Source organism: Mustelus asterias, chromosome 26 (assembly GCF_964213995.1).
Source record: "Mustelus asterias chromosome 26, sMusAst1.hap1.1, whole genome shotgun sequence".
NCBI lineage: Eukaryota > Metazoa > Chordata > Chondrichthyes > Carcharhiniformes > Triakidae > Mustelus > Mustelus asterias.
The window spans coordinates 621,260-647,706 of NC_135826.1; the positions used below are offsets into that span (position 1 = coordinate 621,260).

The window sequence follows — 26,447 nt, forward strand, 5'->3', positions numbered from 1 at the left end:
CTCGCGCTGAACCTCCCCAGGATGTGGCCTCATTGAACACCGCTGGCATTTACTCTCTCTCTTTGAATGGTTGTTCAGGACTGAACTGTTTGCTTGGTCACTTCAGCAGGCAGTGAAGTCAAACATACCAGTGTGATTCAGGATCACAAATAGACCCAGACTGCGTCAGGACTGCAGATTTCCATCTGGAAAGAATTGTTAGAATCTGTTAGAGCGGATGCTGGAATCGGAAACAAAAACAGAAAATGCTGGAAAATCTCAGCAGGTCTGACAGCGTCTGTGGAGAGAGAATAGAGTAAGAAGTTTAACAACACCAGGTTAAAGTCCAACAGGTTTATTTGGTAGCAAAAGCCACACAAGCTTTCGGAGCTCCAAGCCCCTTCTTCAGGTGAGAGAATAGAGCCAACGTTTCGAGTCAGGATCACCCTTTATGAAAATCTGATATCTTTAATGATCGTAGCGTTATAATTCAGGATCTTTTAATGCTGAATTATACTCAAATTGCTATAATAAGGTCTTTATTCCAATAACATTCCTAATTCCCAAAACACGATTTATAAAGGCTTCTCGAGCAGAGCCTGAGCTCAGGTTTTGATGCTACAATAATTTCCAGTCTAATACCTTGCAGTCAGAATTTCCATTGAGCTGATTGCTATGTTCTCTGCAGCTTTAACCCTGTGGTTCCGGTGTATTTCCAGTTAGCTGACAGTTTCTGTCAGAGCCTCAGGGTACCAGCTCAGTTTGAAATGGATGATGTGGAGCACTCATCACTGAAATCCTGGAGTTCCTCTGGAGTCAGTCTCTGAGGGCAGTCAGTGCCCGGAATCTGGCTATAGTCATTCCTGTTCAATCTCCAACTGTAAACCCTGTAAAGACAGACAAATTAAACAAGCAGCAATGTCCAATCCGCACACACACTTTACAGCACAGAATGTGGTCACTCGCTCCACTCTGGAAGTTGAGCCGTCCGAGGGTGCTCCGTATTCCGCACCGATAGACAGGATGGATTAGGAGGTGGAGTCGCTTTATTGGTTAAAGATGACATGAAGGCTGTATATTAAGAAATGACACTGGCGCTAAGGGAAAATGCTGAATCGAGATGGGTGGAAACAACAAACAAAGGAAATAACATCTTGGCAGGAGTAATTTACAGGCCCCCAAGCAAACTGCCAAAGTGGGGCATAACATAAACCAAGAAATAATGAGGACTTGTGAGAATGGCACAACGGTTATCATGGATAATTTTATCATGCATATTGACTGGATCAATCAAACTGGCAACAGTAACCTCGAGGGAGATTTCATAAAGTGTATGAGGGATTGTTTCTTGGAGCAATATGTTATGGAACCAACCAGGGAGCAGGCTGTTTTAGATTTAGTATTATGTAATGAAGAAGGATTGATTAATAGTCTTGTTGTCAAAGATCCTCTTGGAAAGAGTGATCACAACATGCTAGAATTTCAGATTCAGATTGAGCGAGAGAAGACAGGGGATTTGAGACCAGGGAGAGATCAGCCATGATCTGATTGAATGGTGGAGCAGGCTTGAGGGGCTGAATTTGCCTACCTCTGCTCCTAATTCCTATGCTCCTATTGTACTAACTCCACTGCCCCACTCTCGCCCACACATTCAGGGCCTTCTTCCGCTTTGGCAGAGCCATCTCATTGGTCCCAATGTCCTGCTCTTTTCTCATAATTCCATATTTTCAAAAAAATGATGTTCTTCTGTCTATGTGAGGTTTATAAGGTTGTTATGTTTTGAGATCTTATGGTAAATGGATGGAGTGACTGGTTTTGCAGCCAGCCTGGGTGTTTTGGTTGATAGATATCAAAGGAAGGTTTAAATTGTTTTACTGGGAAAAATGTCAAGGTATTTATTTTTGGAGACAATGGCGACAGTGGATAGACTGAAGGTCCAAAGTCCCAGAAAAGTGTTGAGAAGGCTAGGGTTGTAGACATTAATATTTTAAACTGTGTGTTTTGTTCCAAGGTGAAAGAAAGTTGGCTCTCAAGGATAGGCAATTAGCATTTTACCTACATACATGGCCATGTGAGTCATGTTGCCATGGCGAAGGATGCAGAGCAAGCCATTGTGAAGATCAGGTTACAGGCTTCCTTAGGCTATGACTGAATATCACAGGCAGGTATGGGTCTGAAATCTGGTACGTTTCTCTCCAGATGGACTGGCAAGTTTTCAGACCAGAGTTGCTGACAAAAAAAAAATCAGGGGCATAGTTTACACCGTCACTCTGGCAGAGTGGGGACTAATAGAGGTTGTAAGGTATGCTCCGCAGAGATCAGGGCACCATCTTTAGAGTGCCTGATCAAAACTGACTTTAAACTCCCAACTGCCCCCCCCCATCACAAAGGTATTGGGGCTGTGTGCACGCCCCCACTGCACATTTATAGGGAGCTCTCCCCCCCCAATAACCACCGCAGCAGCAACACTGCTACTCCCCCCCCCAATTGCCAATGCCCCATCACTGCAAGGTCCCCCCCCATGCTCATTCCCCCCTCAATACTCACTCCCCCCCAACCCCCCAATACGCACTCCCCCTCAATGCTCACTCCCCCCAATGCTCACTCCCCCCTCAATACTCACTCCCCCTCAACCCCCCAATGCTCACTCCCCCCTCAATACTCACTCCCCCTCAAGCCCCCAATACTCACTCTCCCTCAACACTCACTCCCCCCCAACCCCCCAATACTCACTCCCCCCCAACCCCCCAATACTCACTCCCCCAATACTAACTCCCCCCTCAATGCCCACTCCCCCCAATACTCACTCCCCCCTCAATACTCACTCCCCCCTCAATACTCACTCCCCCTCAAGCCCCCAATACTCACTCCCCCCAATACTAACTCCCCCCTCAATGCTCACTCCCCCCTCAATACTCACTCCCCCCTCAACACTCACTCCCCCCCAACCCCCCAATACTCACTCCCCCCCAACCCCCCAATACTCACTCCCCCCAATACTAACTCCCCCCTCAATGCTCACTCCCCCCTCAATACTCACTCCCCCCTCAATACTCACTCCCCCTCAATGCTCACTCCCCCCAATACTCACTCCCCCCTCAATACTCACTCCCCCTCAATACTCACTCCCCTCAATGCTCACTCCCCCTCAATACTCACTCCCCTCAATGCTCACTCCCCCCAATACTCACTCCCCTCAATACTCACTCCCCCAATACTCACTCCCCCCTCAATGCTCACTCCCCCAATACTCACTCCCCCTTCAATACTCACTCCCCCTCAATACTCACTCCCCCTCAATACTCACTCCCCCTCAATACTCACTCCCCCAATACTCACTCCCCCCTCAATACTCACTCCCCCCTCAATACTCACTCCCCCTCAATACTCACTCCCCCAATACTCACTCCCCCTCAATACTCACTCACCCCTCAATACTCACTCCCCCCAATACTCACTCCCCTCAATGCTCACTCCCCCTCAATACTCACTCCCCTCAATACTCACTCCCCCTCAATACTCACTCCCCTCAATACTCACTCCCCCCTCAATACTCACTCCCCCTCAATACTCACTCCCCTCAATGCTCACTCCCCCTCAATGCTCACTCCCCCTCAATACTCACTCCCCTCAATACTCACTCCCCCTCAATACTCACTCCCCTCAATGCTCACTCCCCCCAATACTCACTCCCCTCAATACTCACTCCCCCAATACTCACTCCCCCTCAATACTCACTCCCCACTCAGTACTCACTCCCCCTCAATACTCACTCCCCTCAATACTCACTCCACTCAATGCTCACTCCCCCCAATACTCACTCCCCCCAATCCCCCAATGCTCACTCTCCCTCAATACTCACTCCCCCTCAATACTCACTCCCCTCAATACTCACTCCCCTCAATACTCACTCCCCCTCAATACTCACTCCCCTCAATACTCACTCCCCTCAATACTCACTCCCCCCAATCCCCCAATGCTCACTCTCCCTCAATACTCACTCCCCCTCAATACTCACTCCCCTCAATACTCACTCCCCCTCAATACTCACTCCCCCTCAATACTCACTCCCCACAATCCCCCAATACTCACTCTCCCTCAATACTCACTCCCCTCAATACTCACTCCCCCTCAATACTCACTCCCCACAATCCCCCAATACTCACTCTCCCTCAATACTCACTCCCCCTCAATACTCACTCCCCTCAATACTCACTCCCCACAATCCCCCAATACTCACTCTCCCTCAATACTCACTCCCCCTCAATACTCACTCCCCTCAATACTCACTCCCCCTCAATACTCACTCCCCCCAATCCCCCAATGCTCACTCTCCCTCAATACTCACTCCCCCTCAATACTCACTCCCCTCAATACTCACTCCCCTCAATACTCACTCTCCCTCAATACTCACTCCCCCTCAATACTCACTCCCCTCAATACTCACTCCCCCTCAATACTCACTCCCCTCAATACTCACTCCCCTCAATACTCACTCCCCCCTCAATACTCACTCCCCCCAATACTCACTCCCCTCAATACTCACTCCCCTCAATGCTCACTCCCCCCAATCTCCCAATACTCACTCTCCCTCAATACTCACTCCCCTCAATACTCACTCCCCTCAATGCTCACTCCCCCCAATCCCCCAATACTCACTCTCCCTCAATACTCACTCCCCTCAATACTCACTCCCCCCTCAATGCTCCCTCGCCCCCTCAATACACACTCCCCCTCAATGCCCATGTCTCACCCATCATTGCATGGTCCCACCTCAATGTTTGCTCTCCTCTCTCAATACTGACAGGGCACCTGAATGTCCTCAGTGCTCTCTGTACCCACCCCCACACACAACATGGAACCCTCTCCCAATTGGGCTCCCCAGAGGGCTCACCCCTGGCACTGCCCCCTGACACAGATTCCAACCTGTGACAAGTGGCAGAGTCGGGGCAGTACCAGAGGCTGTGCCCAGGCATGCCCTTCTTCCCCCCTCCCTGGGGCTATACTGACCTTAGTCATCCCCATGGGAACCCCTTAACCATTTTCTCATCCTCCAGAAGCTATTGTGAACCTCAGTGACGTGATGTCACGTTGGCAAGGTTCGAATATTCAGTAAGGAGGATACATGTGGTGCACAGGTCATTTAATAATATGTAAATCCATTCAAATGTATGTTATTTAAAATGCTATGTCACGGCGAGAGATGAGGAAAATCAGGAACCAACATCTTGCTGGCGAGAATCGCATTTCCTGACTATCACGAGACTTTGCATCCATGTTGCCATTCTCACTGACAGTGAATGTGGGCAAAATAGCCCCCTCTATGTTCTGCTGCACAGGCATGTGGGTGGGAGCTTGCACTTGGATTCAAAAGACCAAATTCAGGGGAATTAAAATTAGGCTGGAAGAGTTGCCTAGCTTGGGCTAGAAAGAGAGTCTATGGAAAAATAAACCTCATAGTGAAAAATGGTTCCAAGATTGCAAATTAGCAGGCTAAGAAAAAAGACCAGAAATAAACCCTCAAGAGACAAGAATCACTTGGGATTGATTCTGGGAAAATGGAGTGTCCACATAAGAGACAGTGGGCGGAATTTTCCCATCCCGCCCACCACGGGAATCGTAGTAGGCAGGGGTGGACCATGCAAAGATCCATTCACCTGGAGCGGGATTTTCCCATCTTGGGGCGAGCGTGTCTGGAAAATCCCTCCCAGTGTAAAGTATACCTGTGAAATGTGTTTGTTTCAGCTGGGCTAAGATTAGGGTAATATGTTATGTGGTTTAAAGTATAAGATGCCTACAAAGATAGTTGGCAGTATTATCTGACCATTCCCACTGGCAGGATCGTCTGGCCCTGTACCAGTGACCGCCCCCCCCCCCCTGCCCCCACCATAGGTCCCGTAGCAGCAGAGGGCATGAACAATGGGAACCCCCGCTGACAGCAGTAGGACTGGCCAAGGGTGGGCTTCCTCCACACACAAACGTGGGGAGAGCGGTGGTTGAAAATCTCGCCTAATGTTTAGTTAATAGTGTTAATCGTCATTTGTTACAGTAAACACCTTAAATCCTGATGTGTTATTCTTTCAGCCATTTAAGTGGAAATTTGAATTTCTTGTTAAAAGTTATTGGTCTCTTTGGGGATTAAAACTCAAGGAAATGACATCAAGGGGCGATCCTGCGATTCCTGCCCTTGAGGTCCTCATAGCAGCCTAACTCCTCCTGATTGCTAGACCTGAGTTCCATTTCTTCCTATCAGCATGGAGCTCTGATTGTCCCTGCTCCGTGCTGAACCTGCTCCCAGCAATGAGGTGTTGTTGTTTTTAAAGAGGTGGTGTGATTTCACTCCAAGCCCCAGTCCACAATACCCCGCCGTACTCAGGATTCCCTCTCCCTGAGCTACGACTATCGCTAGCTGTCAGGAGTTTCCTCTCGTGTCTCCAGCCTCCTCATCCAACACTCTCTCCCCATGAATCTCATTTATTTATTCTGTCATAGTATGTGAGCTTACTGACATCCAGGGCGGCACGGTGCCAAAGTGGTTCGCACTGCTGCCTCACAGCGCCAGGGACCCGGGTTCAATTCCCGGCTTGGGTCACTGTCTGTTTACACGTTCTCCCCGTGTCTGCATGGGTTTCCTCCGGGTGCTCCAGTTTCCTCCCACAGTCTGAAAGACACGCTGGTTAGGTGCATTGTCCATTTTAAATTCTCCCTCGGTGTACCCAAACAGACGCTGGAGTGTGGTGACCAGGGGATTTTCACAGTAACTTCATTGTAGTGTTAATGTAAGCCTAGTTGTGACACTAATAAATAAACTTAAACTAATTGTTTAACCTCATGTGAGTCTAACCTCAGTGGTTGGTAGGCTGATGGAGAAGATCCTGAGGGACAAGATTTATGAGCATTTAGAGAGGTTTAGTATGCTCAAGAATACTCAGCATGGCTTTGTCAAAGGCAGATCGTGCCTTACGAGCCTGGTGGATTTCTTCGAAAATGTGACTAAACACATTGACGAAGGGAAAGTGGTAGATGTGGTTTATATGGATTTTAGCAAGGCGTTCGATAAGGTCCCCCATGCAAGGCTTCTCGAAAAAGTGAGAGGGCATGGGATCCAAGGGGCTGCTGCCCTGTGGATCCAGAACTGGCTTTCCCAAAGGACAGTAAGAAGTCTCACAACACCAGGTTAAAGTCCAACAGGTTTATTTGGTAGCAAATACCATAAGCTTTCGGAGCAATGCTCCTGCATCTCCACATCATGATTTCCCAAAGGAGGCAGAGAGTGTGTATAGATGGGTCTTTTTCTAAATGGAGGTCGGTCACCAGTGGTGTGCCCCAGGGATCTGTTCTGGGACCCTTGCTGTTTGTCATTTTCATAAATGACCTGGATGAGGAAGCGGAGGGATGGGTTGGTAAGTTTGCCGATGACGAAGGTTGGTGGGGTTGTGGCTAGTCTGGAGGGATGTCAGAAGTTACAGAGGGACATAGATAGGATGCAAGACTGGGCGGAGAAGTGGCAGATGGACTTCAACCCAGATAAATGCGTAGTGGTCCATTTTGGCAGGTCAAATGGGATGAAGGAGTACAATATAAAGGGAAAGACTCTTAGTACTGTAGAGGATCAGAAGGACCTTGGGGTCCGGGTCCATAGGACTCTAAAATCGGCCCCGCAGGTGGAGGAGGTGGTTAAGAAGGCGTATGGTGTGCTGGCCTTTATCAATCGAGGGATTGAGTTTAGGAGTCCAGGGATAATGATGCAGCTATATAAGACCCTCGTCAGACCCCACTTGGAGTACTGTGCTCAGTTCTGGTCGCCTCATTACAGGAAGGATGTGGAAAGGATTGAAAGGGTGCAGAGGAGATTTACAAGGATGTTGCCTGGATTGAGTGGCATGCCTTAAGAGGATAGGCTGAGGGAGCTCGGTCTTTTCTCCTTGGAGAGACGTAGGATGAGAGGAGACCTAATAGAGGTATATAAGATGTTGAGAGGCATAGATCGGGTGGACTCTCAAAGGCTTTTTCCCAGGGTGGAAATGGCTGCTACGAGAGGACACAGGTTTAAGGTGCTGGGGTGTAGGTACAGGGGAAATGTTAGGGGTAAGTTTTTCACTCAGAGGGTGGTGGGCGAGTGGAATCGGCTGCCGTCAGTGGTGGTGGAGGCGAACTCAATAGGGTCTTTTAAGAGACTCCTGGATGAGTACATGAAGCTTAATAGGATGGAGGGTTATAGGTAGGCCTAAAAGGTAGGGACATGTTCGGCACAACTTGTGGGGCCGAAGGGCCTGTTTTGTGCTGTAGTTTTTCTATGTTTCTATGTTTCTAATTGCCCTTGAACTGAGTGGTTTGCTTCGCCATTTCAGAGGGCAGTTAAGAACAAAGAACAAAGAACAAAGAACAATACAGCACAGGAACAGGCCCTTCGGCCCTCCAAGCCCGCGCCGCTCCCCGGTCCAGGATTGAATCCTGAATCCAGGATCCCCGCCCTATTTTCCAGCCTATCTACATCCTAATATCCTATCCACCGAGCCGTCCCTCACAGCTACGATGCTTTGTTCATCACAACCTACCAAGAGTCAACCATATTGCTGTGGATCTGGAGTCACATGTAGGCCAGACCGGGTAAGGACGGCAGATTTCCTTCCCTACAAGACATTAGTGAATCAGATGGGTTTTTCCGACAATCGACAATGGTTTCATGGTCATCAGTACTTAGACTAGCTGTTCAGTTCCAGAGTTTATGAATTGAATTTAAATTCCACCAGCTGTCGTGGGATTTGGACCTGTGTCCCCACAGCATTAGCCTGGGCCTCTGGATCACTGGCCCCAGTGACACCACCACTATTCCCTTTCCTCGGTAAGCTGCTGTACTGCCGAATACAGCTCACACCATGCAGCCTTTCAATACACCCCCTCATTGCAGGAAAAGGTCCATGCCACTGTGATTGGAGGATGGGGAGTTGGGGTGGGATGTGATTGGAGGAGAGGGGATTTGAGCCGGAATGTGATTGGAGGATGGGGAGTTGGGTGGGATGTGATTGGAGGATGGGGAGTTGGGGTGGGGTGTGACTGGAGGATGGGGAGTTGGGCTGGGATGTGATTGGAGGAGAGGGGATTTGGGCTGGGATGTGATTGGAGGATTGTGAGTTGGGTGGGATGTGATTGGAGGATGGGGAGTTGGGCTGGGATGTGATTGGAGGATTGTGAGTTGGGTGGGATGTGATTGGAGGATTGTAAGTTGGGTGGGATGTGATTGGAGGATGGGGAGTTGGGTGGGATGTGATTGGAGGATGGGGAGTTGGGTGGGATGTGATTGGAGGATGGGGAGTTGGGTGGGATGTGATTGGAGGATGGGGAGTTGGGTGGGGTGTGATTGGAGGATGGGGAGTTGGGTGGGATGTGATTGGAGGATGGGGAGTTGGGTGGGGTGTGATTGGAGGATGGGGAGTTGGGTGGGATGTGATTGGAGGATGGGGATTTGGGTGGGATGTGATTGGAGGATGGGGAGTTGGGTGGGGTGTGATTGGAGGATTGTGAGTTGGGTGGGATGTGATTGGAGGATGGGGAGTTGGGTGGGATGTGATTGGAGGATGGTGAGTTGGGTGGGATGTGATTGGAGGATGGGGAGTTGGGTGGGATGTGATTGGAGGATGGGGAGTTGGGTGGGATGTGATTGGAGGATGGGGAGTTGGGTGGGGTGTGATTGGAGGATGGGGAGTTGGGTGGGATGTGATTGGAGGATGGGGAGTTGGGTGGGATGTGATTGGAGGATGGGGAGTTGGGTGGGGTGTGATTGGAGGATGGGGAGTTGGGTGGGATGTGATTGGAGGATGGGGAGTTGGGTGGGATGTGATTGGAGGATGGGGAGTTGGGTGGGATGTGATTGGAGGATGGGGAGTTGGATGGGATGTGATTATCCAGCAGTCTGTGTCTCAGGTGGAGATTAAAGTGACTATTTTGTGCAGTGCTCTCTGTGTCTGCTGCACCCAATCAGGCCTGAGCTCAATAACAGGGAGGGATAAACACTCTGGGAAAGAGCCAGGAGACTGGGAGAGTGTGATAACCCCCACAAGGTCCATGGGGAATCACTGATTGATCGTAGAAAATCATAGAAACCCTACAGGGTAGAAAGAGGCCATTTGGCCCTTTGAGTCTGCACCAACCACAATCCCACCCAGGCCCTACTCCCATATCCCTACATATTTACCCACTAAGTGGATTAGCGGGTAAATATGTGGGGGGAGGGCCTGGGTGGGATTGTGGTCGGTGCAGACTCGATGGGCCGAATGGCCTCCTTCTGCACTGTAGGGTTTCTATGATAATTCTATGAATCCCTCTAACCTACGCATCTCAGGACACTAAGGGGCAATTTTAGCACGGCCAATCAACCTAACCCGCACATCTTTGGACTGTGGGAGGAAACCGGAGCACCCGGAGGAAACCCACGCAGACACGAGGAGAATGTGCAAACTCCACACAGACAGTGACCCAAGCCGGGAATCGAACTCAGGTCCCTGGAGCTGTGAAGCAGCAGTGCTAACCACTGTGCTACCTTGCCGCCCCGTGATGTCCCTGGGGGGCAGGGTTCACAGAATATGAGTTCCGCTGGTAACAGGCAGCGGCCTGCCCAGCTGGAACTCATTACCTGAGCGTTTTGTAAGGTAGGCCCAGGACTGGCCCAGGACTGGGCCTGCTGAACTGCAGCACCAGACAGGGACGAGTGTGTATACACCATGGTGGTGGTTTTACTTTGCATTCTGTAATAAACTATGTTCTTTTCCAGTTGGGCTTCCTGAGTTATTGCAGAGAGGAAGTTCTGGGAAAGAGCAGGATGTCTGGAGCAAGGACAGAGGAAATTGCGACAGTGAGAGAGTGGATTTGAGAATGGAGAAATGCAATAATGTTTATCAAACAGGAATGAATTGGGAAGCAGGGGCAGTCTGCAGCATTTTTACAGAGATATGGTACTCACACGATGGGTATAGTACTGAACCAGCACACGGTGGCAGCCAGGAGCAGAGAGATGTTGCTGTGCCATTGTAGCGAGGCAGCATATAGATTGTTAAACACAACAGTGGAAATCACATCGGTGAGAGCAACAGCTGACTGGAGCCAAGCGAAGATGGAGGCTGGGAGAAAATGGTGACTATCAGAGACTGTGGATGTACAGAGATTAACACACTGCCCTGCCTGGTAGACTTGGACTGGATTCTGCCCTGCACGCGTGCACACACACACAGTCCACTATCGTCACACACTCACAGCTCACACCATTGCTGCCCCTTTCTGCCCTGATGACAATCCTGTCGATGCTCTCACACGTGAGAGCGGCTCACATTCAGACAGGGCCACCATTATAAATACCTCACCCTCTTTTCAAATCCTCCCCTACCTCCCTCACTCTAATTACCCTCAGGGCTCTGTCTTCCTCTCATCGTTTCCAGACACCACTCCAAATATCTCACCCGGAACAGAAAATGCTGGAAATTCTCAGCAGCTCTGACAGTGTGTGTGGCGAGGGAATGGATTGAGAAACCATGTCTCTGACTTGGAAACTTCTACGTTCAAAATCTGCTCCAGCGACTGGAGCACAAAATTCAGAATGACCCTACAGTGCAGTACTGAGGGAGTGCCGCAGTGTCGGAGGGTCAGTACTGAGGGAGTGCCGCAGTGTCGGAGGGTCAGTACTGAGGGAGTGCCGCAGTGTCAGAGGGTCAGTACTGAGGGAGTGCCGCAGTGTCAGAGGGTCAGTACTGAGGGAGTGCCGCAGTGTCGGAGGGTCAGTACTGAGGGAGTGCCGCAGTGTCAGAGGGTCAGTGCTGAGGGAGTGCCGCAGTGTCAGAGGGTCAGTACTGAGGGAGTGCCGCAGTGTCGGAGGGTCAGTACTGAGGGAGTGCCGCAGTGTCAGAGGGTCAGTACTGAGGGAGTGCCGCAGTGTCGGAGGGTCAGTACTGAGGGAGTGCCGCAGTGTCAGAGGGTCAGTACTGAGGGAGTGCCGCAGTGTTAGAGGGTCAGTGCTGAGGGAGTGCCGCACTGTTAGAGGGTCAGTACTGAGGGAGTGCCGCACTGTTAGAGGGTCAGTACTGAGGGAGTGCTGCACTGTCAGAGGGTCAGTACTGAGGGAGTGCCGCACTGTTAGAGGGTCAGTACTGAGGGAGTGCTGCACTGTCAGAGGGTCAGTACTGAGGGAGTGCTGCACTGTCAGAGGGTCAGTACTGAGGGAGTGCCGCACTGTCAGAGGGTCAGTACTGAGGGAGTGCTGCACTGTCAGAGGGTCAGTACTGAGGGAGTGCCGCACTGTCAGAGGGTCAGTACTGAGGGAGTGCCGCACTGTCAGAGGGTCAGTACTGAGGGAGTGCCGCATTGTCAGAGGGTCAGTACTGAGGGAGTGCCGCACTGTCAGAGGGTCAGTACTGAGGGAGTGCCGCACTGTCAGAGGGTCAGTACTGAGGGAGTGCCGCAGTGTCAGAGGGTCAGTACTGAGGGAGTGCCGCACTGTCAGAGGGTCAGTACTGAGGGAGTGCCGCACTGTCAGAGGGTCAGTACTGAGGGAGTGCCGCACTGTCAGAGGGTCAGTACTGAGGGAGTGCCGCAGTGTCAGAGGGTCAGTACTGAGGGAGTGCCGCACTGTCAGAGGGTCAGTACTGAGGGAGTGCCGCACTGTCAGAGGGTCAGTACTGAGGGAGTGCCGCACTGTCAGAGTCAGTATTAAGGGAGTGCAGCACTGTCACAGGGTCAGTACCGAGGGAGTGCTGCACTGTCAGAGGGTCAGTACTGAGGGAGCGCCACACTGTCAGAGGGTCAGTACTGAGGGAGTGCCACATTATCGGAGGGTCAGTACTGAGGGAGTGCCGCACTGTCAGAGGGTCAGTACTGAGGGAGTGCTGCATTGTCAGAGGGTCAGTACTGAGGGAGTGCCGCACTGTCAGAGGGTCAGTGCTGAGGGAGTGCCGCACTGTCAGAGGGTCAGTACTGAGGGAGTGCCGCAGTGTCAGAGGGTCAGTACTGAGGGAGTGCCGCACTGTCAGAGGGTCAGTACTGAGGGAGTGCCGCACTGTCAGAGGGTCAGTACTGAGGGAGTGCCGCACTGTCAGAGGGTCAGTACTGAGGGAGTGCCGCACTGTCAGAGGGTCAGTACTGAGGGAGTGCCGCACTGTCAGAGGGTCAGTTCCTTTAGCCCCAAGAGCTATATCTAACTGCTTCTTGAAAACATGCAAAGTTTGAGAATCATAGAATCTTTACTGTGCAGAAGGAAGCCATTCGGCCCATCGAGTCTGCACCTACAACAATTCCACCCAGACCCTATACCCGTAACCCCATGTAACCCTTCTAATCCCCTGACACTAAGGGCAATTTAGCATGGCCCATCCATCTAACCTGCACATCTTTGGACATTTTGTCCTCAGCTACTTTCTATGGTAATGAATTCCACAGATTCACCACTCTCTGGGTGAAGAAATGTCTCCTCATCTCTGACCAAAAAGGTTTATCTTTTCTCTTCAGACTGTGTTTGGATTCCCCACCGTTGGGAACTTCCTGCATCTACCCTGTCTAGTCCTGTTAAGAATTTTATAAGTCTCTATGAGATCCCCCCTCATTCGTCTGAACTCCAGCGAAAACAATCCTAACCTGGTCAATCTCTCCTTTTACATCAGTCCCACCATCCCCGGAATCAGCCTGGTAAACCTGCACTGCACTCCCTCGAGAGCAAGAACATCCTTCCTCAGAAAAGGAGACCAAAACTGCACAAAACCGTGTGGCCTCACCAAGGCCCTGTATAATTGCAACAACACATCCCTGCTCCTGGACTCAAAACCTCCCGCAATGAAGGCCAACATGCCATTTGCCTTCTTTACCGCCTGCTGCACCTGAAGCTGAAACTCCATTTTCTGATCAGCGTTCTCAGAGAGAAACGTTCCCTGTGATGGGTAAGCGATTGAGATGGTGAGGATTGAACAATCAGTCAGTGTGTCTGTGAATAATTCCTTACCATAGGAACCCGCTTCCATCTGCTTCGACAACTGAGCTCGAATCGTAGGCATGGGAATACAGGAAAACAACATCATAGAGCGAGCTAGAAAACACAAAATATACAACATAAAACACTGAACCCTCACTATATGTACGCAGACTGAACCCTCACTGCGTGTACACAGGCTGAACCCTCACTGTGTGTACACAGACTGAACCCTCACTGTGTGTACGCAGGCTGAACCCTCACTGTGTGTACACAGACTGAACCCTCACTGTGTGTACACAGACTGAACCCTCACTGTGTGTACGCAGGCTGAACCCTCACTGTGTGCACGCAGACTGAGCCCTCACTGTGTGTACGCAGGCTGAACCCTCACTGTGTGTACACAGACTGAACCCTCACTGTGTGTACACAGGCTGAACCCTCACTGTGTACACAGACCGAACCCTCACTGTGTGTACACAGGCTAAACCCTCACTGTGTGTACACAGACTGAACCCTCACTGTGTGTACACAGGCTAAACCCTCACTGTGTACACAGACCGAACCCTCACTGTGTGTACACAGACTGAACCCTCACTGTGTGTACACAGACTGAACCCTCACCGTGTACACAGACTGAACCCTCACTGTGTGTACACAGGCTGAACCCTCACTGTGTGTACACAGACCGAACCCTCACTGTGTGTACACAGACTGAACCCTCACTGTGTACACAGACTGAACCCTCACTGTGTGTACACAGACTGAACCCTCACTGTGTGTACACAGACTGAACCCTCACTGTGTACACAGACTGAACCCTCACTGTGTGTACACAGACTGAACCCTCACTGTGTGTACACAGACTGAACCCTCACTGTGTACACAGACTGAACACTCACTGTGTGTACACAGGCTGAACCCTCACTGTGTGTACACAGACCGAACCCTCACTGTGTGTACACAGACCGAACCCTCACTGTGTGTACACAGACTGAACCCTCACTGTGTGTACACAGGCTAAACCCTCACTGTGTACACAGACTGAACCCTCACTGTGTGTACACAGACTGAACCCTCACTGTGTGTACACAGACTGAACCCTCACTGTGTGTACACAGACCGAACGCTCACTGTGTGTACACAGACCGAACCCTCACTGTGTGTACACAGACTGAACCCTCACTGTGTGTACACAGATTGAACCCTCACTGTGTGTACACAGACCAAACCCTCACTGTGTGTACACAGACCGAACCCTCACTGTGTGTACACAGACTGAACCCTCACTGTGTGTACACAGACTGAACCCCCACTGTGTGTACGCAGGCTGAACCCTCACTGTGTACACAGACCGAACCCTCACTGTGTGTACACAGACTGAACCCTCACTGTGTGTACACAGACTGAACCCTCACTGTGTACACAGACTGAACCCTCACTGTGTACACAGACCAAACCCTCACTGTGTACACAGACCGAACCCTCACTGTGTGTACACAGGCTAAACCCTCACTGTGTATACAGACCGAACCCTCACTGTGTGTACACAGACTGAACCCTCACTGTGTGTACACAGGCTGAACCCTCACTGTGTGCACGCAGACTGAACCCTCACTGTGTGTACACAGACTGAACCCTCACTGTGTGTACACAGGCTAAACCCTCATTGTGTACACAGACCGAACCCTCACTGTGTGTACACAGACTGAACCCTCACTGTGTGTACACAGGCTAAACTCTCATTGTGTACACAGACTGAACCCTCACTGTGTGCACACAGACTGAACCCTCACTGTGTGTACACAGACTGAACCCTCACTGTGTGTACACAGACTGAACCCTCACTGTGTGTACACAGACTGAACCCTCACTGTGTACACAGACCGAACCCTCACTGTGTACACAGACCGAACCCTCACTGTGTGTACACAGACCGAACCCTCACTGTATGTACACAGGCTGAACCCTCACTGTGTGTACACAGGCTAAACCCTCACTGTGTACACAGACTGAACCCTCACTGTGTGTACACAGACTGAACCCTCACTGTGTGTACACAGACTGAACCCTCACTGTGTGTACACAGACTGAACCCTCACTGTGTACACAGACCGAACCCTCACTGTGTACACAGACCGAACCCTCACTGTGTGTACACAGACCGAACCCTCACTGTGTGTACACAGGCTGAACCCTCACTGTGTGTACACAGGCTAAACCCTCACTGTGTGTACACAGGCTAAACCCTCATTGTGTACATAGACCGAACCCTCACTATGTGTACACAGACTGAACCCTCACTGTGTGTACACAGGCTGAACCCTCACTGTGTGTACACAGACTGAACCCTCACTGTGTGTACACAGACTGAACCCTCACTGTGTACACAGACCGAACCCTCACTGTGTGTACACAGACTGAACCCTCACTGTGTACACAGACCGAACCCTCACTGTGTGTACACAGACTGAACCCTCACTGTGTACACAGACCGAACCCTCACTGTGTACACAGACTGAACCCTCACTGTGTGCACGCAGACTGAGCCCTCACTGTGTTTACGCAGGCTGAACCCTCACTGTGTGTACACAGACTGAACCCTCACTGTGTGTACACAGACTGAACCCTCATTGTGTACACAGACCGAACCCTCACTGTGTGTACACAGGCTAAACCCTCACTGTGTGTACACAGGCTAAACCCTCACTGTGTGTACACAGACCGAACCCTCACTGTGTGTACACAGGCTAAACCCTCACTGTGTGTACACAGACTGAACCCTCACTGTGTGTACACAGACCGAACCCTCACTGTGTGTACACAGACTGAACCCTCACTGTGTGTACACAGGCTAAACCCTCACTGTGTACACAGACCGAACCCTCACTGTGTGTACACAGACTGAACCCTCACTGTGTACACAGACTGAACCCTCACTGTGTGTACACAGACTGAACCCTCACTGTGTGTACACAGACTGAACCCACACTGTGTGTACACAGGCTGAACCCTCACTGTGTGTACACAGGCTGAACCCTCACTGTGTGTACACAGACCGAACCCTCACTGTGTGTACACAGACCGAACCCTCACTGTGTGTACACAGACTGAACCCTCACTGTGTGTACACAGGCTAAACCCTCACTGTGTACACAGACTGAACCCTCACTGTGTGTACACAGACTGAACCCTCTCTGTGTGTACACAGACTGAACCCTCACTGTGTGTACACAGACCGAACCCTCACTGTGTGTACACAGACCGAACCCTCACTGTGTGTACACAGACTGAACCCTCACTGTGTGTACACAGACTGAACCCTCACTGTGTGTACACAGACCGAACCCTCACTGTGTGTACACAGACCGAACCCTCACTGTGTGTACACAGACTGAACCCTCACTGTGTGTACACAGACTGAACCCTCACTGTGTGTACGCAAGCTGAACCCTCACTGTGTACACAGACCGAACCCTCACTATGTGTACACAGACTGAACCCTCACTGTGTGTACACAGACTGAACCCTGACTGTGTGTACACAGACTGAACCCTCACTGTGTACACAGACCAAACCCTCACTGTGTACACAGACCGAACCCTCACTGTGTGTACACAGGCTAAACCCTCACTGTGTATACAGACCGAACCCTCACTGTGTGTACACAGACTGAACCCTCACTGTGTGTACACAGGCTGAACCCTCACTGTGTCCACGCAGACTGAACCCTCACTGTGTGTACACAGACTGAACCCTCAGTGTGTGTACACAGGCTAAACCCTCATTGTGTACACAGACCGAACCCTCACTGTGTGTACACAGACTGAACCCTCACTGTGTGTACACAGGCTAAACCCTCATTGTGTACACAGACTGAACCCTCACTGTGTGCACACAGACTGAACCCTCACTGTGTGTACACAGACTGAACCCTCACTGTGTACACAGACCGAACCCTCACTATGTGTACACAGACTGAACCCTCACTGTGTGTACACAGACTGAACCCTGACTGTGTGTACACAGACTGAACCCTCACTGTGTACACAGACCAAACCCTCACTGTGTACACAGACCGAACCCTCACTGTGTGTACACAGGCTAAACCCTCACTGTGTATACAGACCGAACCCTCACTGTGTGTACACAGACTGAACCCTCACTGTGTGTACACAGGCTGAACCCTCACTGTGTCCACGCAGACTGAACCCTCACTGTGTGTACACAGACTGAACCCTCAGTGTGTGTACACAGGCTAAACCCTCATTGTGTACACAGACCGAACCCTCACTGTGTGTACACAGACTGAACCCTCACTGTGTGTACACAGGCTAAACCCTCATTGTGTACACAGACTGAACCCTCACTGTGTGCACACAGACTGAACCCTCACTGTGTGTACACAGACTGAACCCTCACTGTGTGTACACAGACTGAACCCTCACTGTGTGCACACAGACTGAACTCTCACTGTGTGTACACAGACTGAACCCTCACTGTGTGTACACAGACTGAACCCTCACTGTGTACACAGACCGAACCCTCACTGTGTACACAGACCGAACCCTCACTGTGTGTACACAGACCGAACCCTCACTGTGTGTACACAGGCTGAACCCTCACTGTGTGTACACAGGCTAAACCCTCACTGTGTACACAGACTGAACCCTCACTGTGTGTACACAGACTGAACCCTCACTGTGTGTACACAGACTGAACCCTCACTGTGTGTACACAGACTGAACCCTCACTGTGTACACAGACCGAACCCTCACTGTGTACACAGACCGAACCCTCACTGTGTGTACACAGACCGAAACCTCACTGTGTGTACACAGGCTGAACCCTCACTGTGTGTACACAGGCTAAACCCTCACTGTGTGTACACAGGCTAAACCCTCATTGTGTACACAGACCGAACCCTCACTGTGTGTACACAGACTGAACCCTCACTGTGTACACAGACCGAACCCTCACTGTGTGTACACAGACTGAACCCTCACTGTGTACACAGACCGAACCCTCACTGTGTACACAGACTGAACCCTCACTGTGTGCACGCAGACTGAGCCCTCACTGTGTGTACGCAGGCTGAACCCTCACTGTGTGTACACAGACTGAACCCTCACTGTGTGTACACAGACTGAACCCTCACTGTGTGTACACAGGCTAAACCCTCACTGTGTACACAGACCGAACCCTCACTGTGTGTACACAGACTGAACCCTCACTGTGTACACAGACTGAACCCTCACTGTGTACACAGACCGAACCCTCACTGTGTGTACACAGGCTAAACCCTCACTGTGTGTACACAGGCTAAACCCTCACTGTGTGTACACAGACCAAACCCTCACTGTGTGTACACAGGCTAAACCCTCACTGTGTGTACACAGACTGAACCCTCACTGTGTGTACACAGACTGAACCCTCACTGTGTGTACACAGACTGAACCCTCACTGTGTGTACACAGGCTAAACCCTCACTGTGTACACAGACCGAACCCTCACTGTGTGTACACAGACTGAACCCTCACTGTGTACACAGACTGAACCCTCACTGTGTGTACACAGACTGAACCCTCACTGTGTGTACACAGACTGAACCCTCACTGTGTACACAGACTGAACCCTCACTGTGTGTACACAGGCTGAACCCTCACTGTGTGTACACAGGCTGAACCCTCACTGTGTGTACACAGACCGAACCCTCACTGTGTGTACACAGACTGAACCCTCACTGTGTGTACACAGGCTAAACCCTCACTGTGTACACAGACTGAACCCTCACTGTGTGTACACAGACTGAACCCTCACTGTGTGTACACAGACTGAACCCTCACTGTGTGTACACAGACCGAACCCTCACTGTGTGTACACAGACCGAACCCTCACTGTGTGTACACAGACTGAGCCCTCACTGTGTGTACACAGACTGAACCCTCACTGTGTGTACACAGACCGAACCCTCACTGTGTGTACACAGACCGAACCCTCACTGTGTGTACACAGACTGAACCCTCACTGTGTGTACACAGACTGAATCCTCACTGTGTGTACACAGACTGAACCCTCACTGTGTACACAGACCGAACCCTCACTGTGTGTACACAGGCTGAACCCTCACTGTGTACACAGACTGAACCCTCACAGTGTGTACACAGACTGAACCCTCACTGTGTGTACACAGACTGAACCCTCACTGTGTACACAGACTGAACCCTCACTGTGTGTACACAGACTGAACCCTCACTGTGTGTACGCAGGCTGAACCCTCACTGTGTGCACGCAGACTGAGTCCTCACTGTGTGTACGCAGGCTGAACCCTCACTGTGTTCACAGACCGAACCCTCACTGTGTGTACACAGACTGAACCCTCACTGTGTGTACACAGACTGAACCCTCACTGTGTGTACACAGACCGAACCCTCACTGTGTGTACACAGACTGAACCCTCACTGTGTGTACACAGACTGAACCCTCACTGTGTACACAGGCTGAACCCTCACTGTGTGTACACAGACTGAACCCTCACTGTGTGTACACAGGCCGAACCCTCACTGTGTGTACACAGACTGAACCCTCACTGTGTGTACACAGACTGAACCCTCACTGAACACTCACACACTCACACACACTCTCACACACATGCTCTCTCACACACACTCTCACGCACACACTCACACACTCTCTCACACTCACACACACTCTCACACACATGCTCTCTCACACACACTCTCACGCACACACTCACACACTCTCTCACACACACACACTCTCACACACACTCTCACACACACATTCATTCTCTCTCACACACACACACACACTTTCACACTCTCTCACACACACTCTCATACACACTCTCACACACATGCTCTCTCACACACACTCTCACGCACACACTCACACACTCTCTCACACACACACACACTCACACACACTTTCACACACACACACACACACTCACACACACTTTCACACACACACACTCTCACACACTTTCACACACATACACTTTCACACACATTCTCACACACACTTTCACACACACACTCACACTCTCACACACCTTCACACACATACACTTTCACACACACACACACACACACACACTCACACACACTTTCACACACACACACTCACACACTTTCACACACATACACTTTCACACACACATTCTCACACACACTTTCACACACACTCTCACACTCACTCTCACACACACACTCTCTCTCTCATACTCACACACATGGACATTTCCAAGCTCCGTCCCTCGCCCACTCTGTTTCCCGTGGTGGGCGGAAGGGGGAAATCAGCGCTCCTCTCTCACATCCTCACACTCTGTCACTGTGGGTCTGATCTGTATCCCCTCAGTGCCAGGTTTGGATGTTGCCGAGATCCAGCCCCATATGCAGGTTTCTGGGTGAGGACGGGACTCTATGGGTGGAATCGTACCGGCATGTCCGCCCGAGGTTTGTACGACCCCACCTGAAGCCAACAGAGAATGCTGTTCTCCGAGCCTCGCCCACCCCCAGAATCGGGGCGGACGTACCGGTAAAATTGCGGCAATGGGTGCAATGTCCCGCCCCCCTGCGCTGGCCGACTGCAGAGCAGAGCAGGGAAATTCAGCAGAAGGAAACAAATCAGAATCGTGTCTGGGTCCAGCCAGTCACAATCTTCCCATTGCCATTTTTCCTGACATAACCAGCCTCGCACTGGGGGAGGGTATGAGGCTGATTTAAATATTTATAACTTCATTTACATCGATTTAGTGAGCTCAGGACACAATTGTGCGGCCTCACTTGCCTCAGCTGCCTCGCTTGGGGGGTCCTCACCCACGAGGATCACAGCTGCCCCCACCAACCGGGACCTGACACGATGGCCTCGCCGGGGGGTGGGGGCGTGGGGGAGGGGAACAGAAGCCATTGAGACTTCCCCAGAAGATCCGGGGGCGGGGGGAGGGTGCCCCTTGGGCAGTGACAGCCTGGCACCGCCCACCGGGCATGTGCAGTGCTAAGGGGGTGGGGCCTGGGGTCCTCACTGGGGGTGGTCACACAGGGGTGGAGCCACACAGGGGAGGGGGGAGCTGGTGGTGGGGCCAGCGATCGGGGGTCGGGGCTGGTGATCAGGGGTGGGGGGGTCCGTTGGAGGGGGTGTGCTGGGGAGTGGTCTGGGGGGGGGGTTTAAGGGGGGGGTCTTTGAGGGGTGTTGTGGGTGTGGAAGGGGGCAATGTCTGTGTGTGGGGGGGGGGGGCGGTGCGGTTGACGTATCTCCCTATATGATGTAGACTGGCGTGCAGTATATGGGTGATCAGGGTGCGTCTCCAGCAGATTTACTCCCCACTACCAAAACATTCAGAGAGTTTGGGGAAATCGCACGGGTAAGTCGCTGAAAAAACCAGAGTGAAACTCCGCGGTTTTCAGACTGGAATGTTTGGGGGAAAATTCCTCCGTGTCCCAGACACACAGCCCTGCTCACACCCGCCAACATCTTCCAGTGGTGTTAGAAAGGCCAGCGGACTCTGTGCAGTTACACACGGTCCTGAGGCCAAGGCCAGGGGGTGGGGGCCAGAGGGACAGGACTGACTGCAATCCTCACCTTGTCCTCATTCCTGTTTTACAGCCGCTGTCATGGTAACAATGCAATGTTGTGACATGATTCCATTGGTAACCATAGTAACAGTCCTTCCCTTAACCACAGAGGGCACCGGGGAAACTCAATTCCAACATTCAAACTCACATCAAGTTCCAGTCTTTTCAAGGTGCAGTTTGATTTGGGATTGCGGGATTGTGGGAATGAGCAGAGCTGGATATTCGGGAGCTGAGGGGGGAGTTTGATGGAGACGGAGAAAATTCAGATCATTTCCCCATCGGGCCTGTGGGAGCAGGGAAACCGTCACTCTCCAAACCCCCCCCTCCCCACCCCCTCACCCTCCAACCCCCCCCCCCACCCCCTCACCCTCCAACCACCCCTCCCTCCCCACCCCCTCACCCTCCAACCCCCCCCTCCCCACCCCCTCACCCTCCAACCCCCCCTCCCCACCCCCTCACCCTCCAACCCCCCCTCCCCACCCCCTCACCCTCCAACCCCCTCCCTCCCCCACCCCCTCCCCACCCCCTCACCCTCCAACCCCCCACCCCCTCACCCTCCAACACCCCCCCTCACCACCCCCTCACCCTCCAACCCCCCCCTCCCCACCCCCTCACCCTCCCAACCCCCCCCTCCCCACTCCCTCACCCTCCAACCCCCCCCCTCCCCACCCCCTCCCCCTCCAACCCCCCCCTCCCCACCCGCTCACCCTCCACCCACCCCCTCACCCTCCAACCCCCCCTCCCCACCCCCTCACCCTCCAACCCCCCCTCCCCACCCCCTCACCCTCCAACCCCCCCTCCCCACCCCCTCACCTTCCAACGCCCCCTCCCCAGCCCCTCACCCTCCAACCCCCCCCCCTCCCCACCCGGGAGTGAGGGGGGGGGGGGTTACAAAACTGTGTGCCATGGTAACAGAGTCTTGCATTGACTACCCCTGAACTCCAATCAATCCCAAAACTGCTCTCCTTGGGGAAGAGAGGCTGAGAGGGGAATTGATAGAGGAATTCAATGCCACGAGGGATCTGGGCAGAAATGGAACTGCAAGCTAAGGTGTGAGCATTGAGCACGAGAATTAGGGTCATTGGCAAAACAAGCACTGGAGCACAAGGAGAATCTTCTTCACGCAGTGAGCGATTAGGGTCTGGAATGCACTGCCTGGGAGAATGGGGCAAGGAGGGCAAATAGAAGCTTTCAACAGGGAATTGAATCATAATCTGAAAGGGAAGAATGTGCAGGGTTACAGGGAGAAGGGAGTGGGGTGGGGAGCGGGGAGGCAGGGAGCTTGCAGTGGGAATGACACTAGTTGAGTTGTTCATTCAGAGAGCCAGTATAGACACGATAGGCCAAATGGCCTCCTTCAGCGCTGTAACAATTCAGTAATTCAGTAGTTTGACCCTTCAAGCCTGCTTTGACTATTCAATGCGATCACGGCTCAACTATCCCGATCTCACCTCGTCAAACTCCGCATATCCCTTAATGTCTAAAAATTTAGTAGTCTCTGTCCTGAATCGATTCAGTGACTGAGTGTCAGCAACTCTCTGGGGTGGGGAATTCCCAAGATTCACAACCCTTCAACTGAAGACATTCCTCCTCATCTCAATCCTAAATCACCCCTTATTCTGAGCATCTGTCCCCACCTTCTAGATTCCCCAGTCAGTGCAATGCATCCACCCACCATCTACCCTGTCAAACTAGAATGAGGCCACCTCTCACCCAAACAATATTGGCCTCGTCCACTCAATCCCTCCGCCTCAGGAATCAGCCGAATGTATTCCTTCTGGAACAAATTCTTTCTCATAAGGAGAGCATAATTTAACATAGTGGTCCCGAGTTGCAGTAAGATATCTTTATTCTTAAACTCCAATCCCCAATGGTTCTTACAAAAGCTAACATACCATTTGTGTCCCTAATTGCTTGCTGCGTCAGTATGTTAACTTTCTGTGATTCATGTACAAGGGACACACAGATCCCTCTGAATGACCCCTTCTCTCACAATTCAAACAAAAATTAAATTTTCTTTTAATTTTCCTGATAATTTCACACTTTGCCACACTTTACTCCATCGACCCACTCACACAACCTGTCTCTCCACAATCTCCTTCTGTTCCCCTCACCACTTACTTTCTGACATCACGTTATATTGTGAACAGACTAGGATATGTTACACACAGCCCACTCACCTAACACTCATTCCAACATTGGTATAGATTGTAAATAGCTGAGGCCCAGTACTGATCTTTGCGGTACTCCTTTGCTTATAATCTTCCCAACCTGAGACTGCCCTGATCATTCCTACTCTCTCCTTTCTGTCCATTAACCAATTCTCAGGCTATATTCCCCCAATCCCATCTGTCAGAATTTTGCACAATGACCTCTTGTGTGGCACTTTATTGAATGTTTATTTGAAAATTCACTACATCCACTACATCCCTGCTAGTTCTACCCTCAAAAAAACCCCAACCATTTATCAAACACAATTGCCCTTTCTCAAATTCCTCTTGTCTCTCCTTAATCCTATAATGATTTTCTAAATGCCACATTATCACACCCCCAGTTACAGATTCTCACATATTTCCTATTGCTGTTGTCAGGGTAACTGGCCCAGAGTTCCCTATTTTCCCTCTCCCTTGAACAGTGAGGTTACACTTCCTAACCTCCAATCCATTGGAAACATTCCTTCCTGAATCCTGGATCCATTTACTTCTTTATCCACCTCTTTGGAAATCCTAGGATACAGAGGGGGGGGTTTTCCCGTCCCACCCGCCACGGAAATTGCAGCGGGTGAGGGGTGGGCCATGCAAAGGTCCACGACCGCGGACGGAATTTTCTGGTTGCGCTTGGCCAGAAACTCCCACCTCTAGAATGCCAGGGGATTTGATAGCTTTTATTCCCATTCATTTGTCCAGTGTTTCTCTTTCTACTAACACTGATTTCCTCCTTCTCGCTAAAACTTTTGCCTGTTATTTCTGAATTTTATTTTCAACCATGAGGACAGAGGTAAAAGTATTTGTTTAATGTCACTGCCATTTCCATACTCCCCATTTCCCCTCGAATCATAGAATCCCGACAGTCCTGAAGGAGGCCATTCGGCCCATCGAGCCTGCATCAACCACAATCCCACCCAGGCCTTATTCCTGTAACCCCACACATTTACCCTGCTAATCCCCCTGACACTGGGGTCAATTTATCATGGCCAATCAACCTAACCCGCACATCTTTGGACTGTGGGAGGAAACCGGAGCACCCGGAGGAAACCCACGCAGACACGGGAAGAATGTGCAAACTCCACACAGTGACCCGAGGCTGGAATTGAACCTGGGTCCCTGGCCCTGTGATCCTGGCTGCTTTTGTTTTACAATGTCACATTTTATCCAATGTGTATAAAATGATGAAGGGCCTAGATTAGAGCGGCTCGGGAACACCTATTTCACTTGGCAAGTCAATAGCCAGGGGAATCCTTTTCCTTATTAAGATGAGGGGTGACCTGATAGACGTCTACAAGATTGAGTGGCATGGACAGAGTGGATACTTAGATGCTCTTTCCTAGGGTAGAAAAGTCAAGTACTAGAGGACATAGGTTTAAGGGGCGTGGGGAAAAGTTTAGAGGAGATGTAAGGGGCAAGCTTTTTACACAGAGGGTGGTGAGTGTCTGGAACGCGCTGCCTGGGGAGGTGGTGGGAGCAGGTACGATAGCGGCATTTAAGGGGCAACTAGACGAATACATGAATAGGATGGGAATGGAAGGATACGGACTCCGTACAGTTTTAGTTTAGGTAGACATCATGATTGGCGCAGGCTTGGAGGGCCAAAGGGCCTGTGCCTGTGCTGTACTGTTCTTTTATCTTTGCTCTTACTCTTTCATGTGGATGTGGGCATCACTGACAAGGCCAACATTTGTTGCCCATTCCTAATTGCCCTTGGACTGA

At 51.3% G+C, this 26,447-nt stretch overlaps 1 protein-coding gene across 1 annotated transcript in view; it reads right to left on the reverse strand.

The window, feature by feature from the left end:
* Window positions 1-320: 320 nt before the first annotated feature.
* Window positions 321-26,447, reverse strand: part of LOC144479410 (solute carrier family 46 member 2-like) — a 32,397-nt gene continuing 6,270 nt past the window's right edge. Inside the window, exons 2-4 of the mRNA XM_078198050.1 lie at window positions 13,958-14,041; window positions 10,940-11,096; window positions 321-866 (exon numbers count right to left, since the gene is read on the reverse strand). Of these exons, the coding sequence (XP_078054176.1) occupies window positions 737-866; window positions 10,940-11,096; window positions 13,958-14,041 (371 nt within the window). The 3' untranslated portion in view covers window positions 321-736. The remainder of the gene's footprint in view (window positions 867-10,939; window positions 11,097-13,957; window positions 14,042-26,447) is intronic.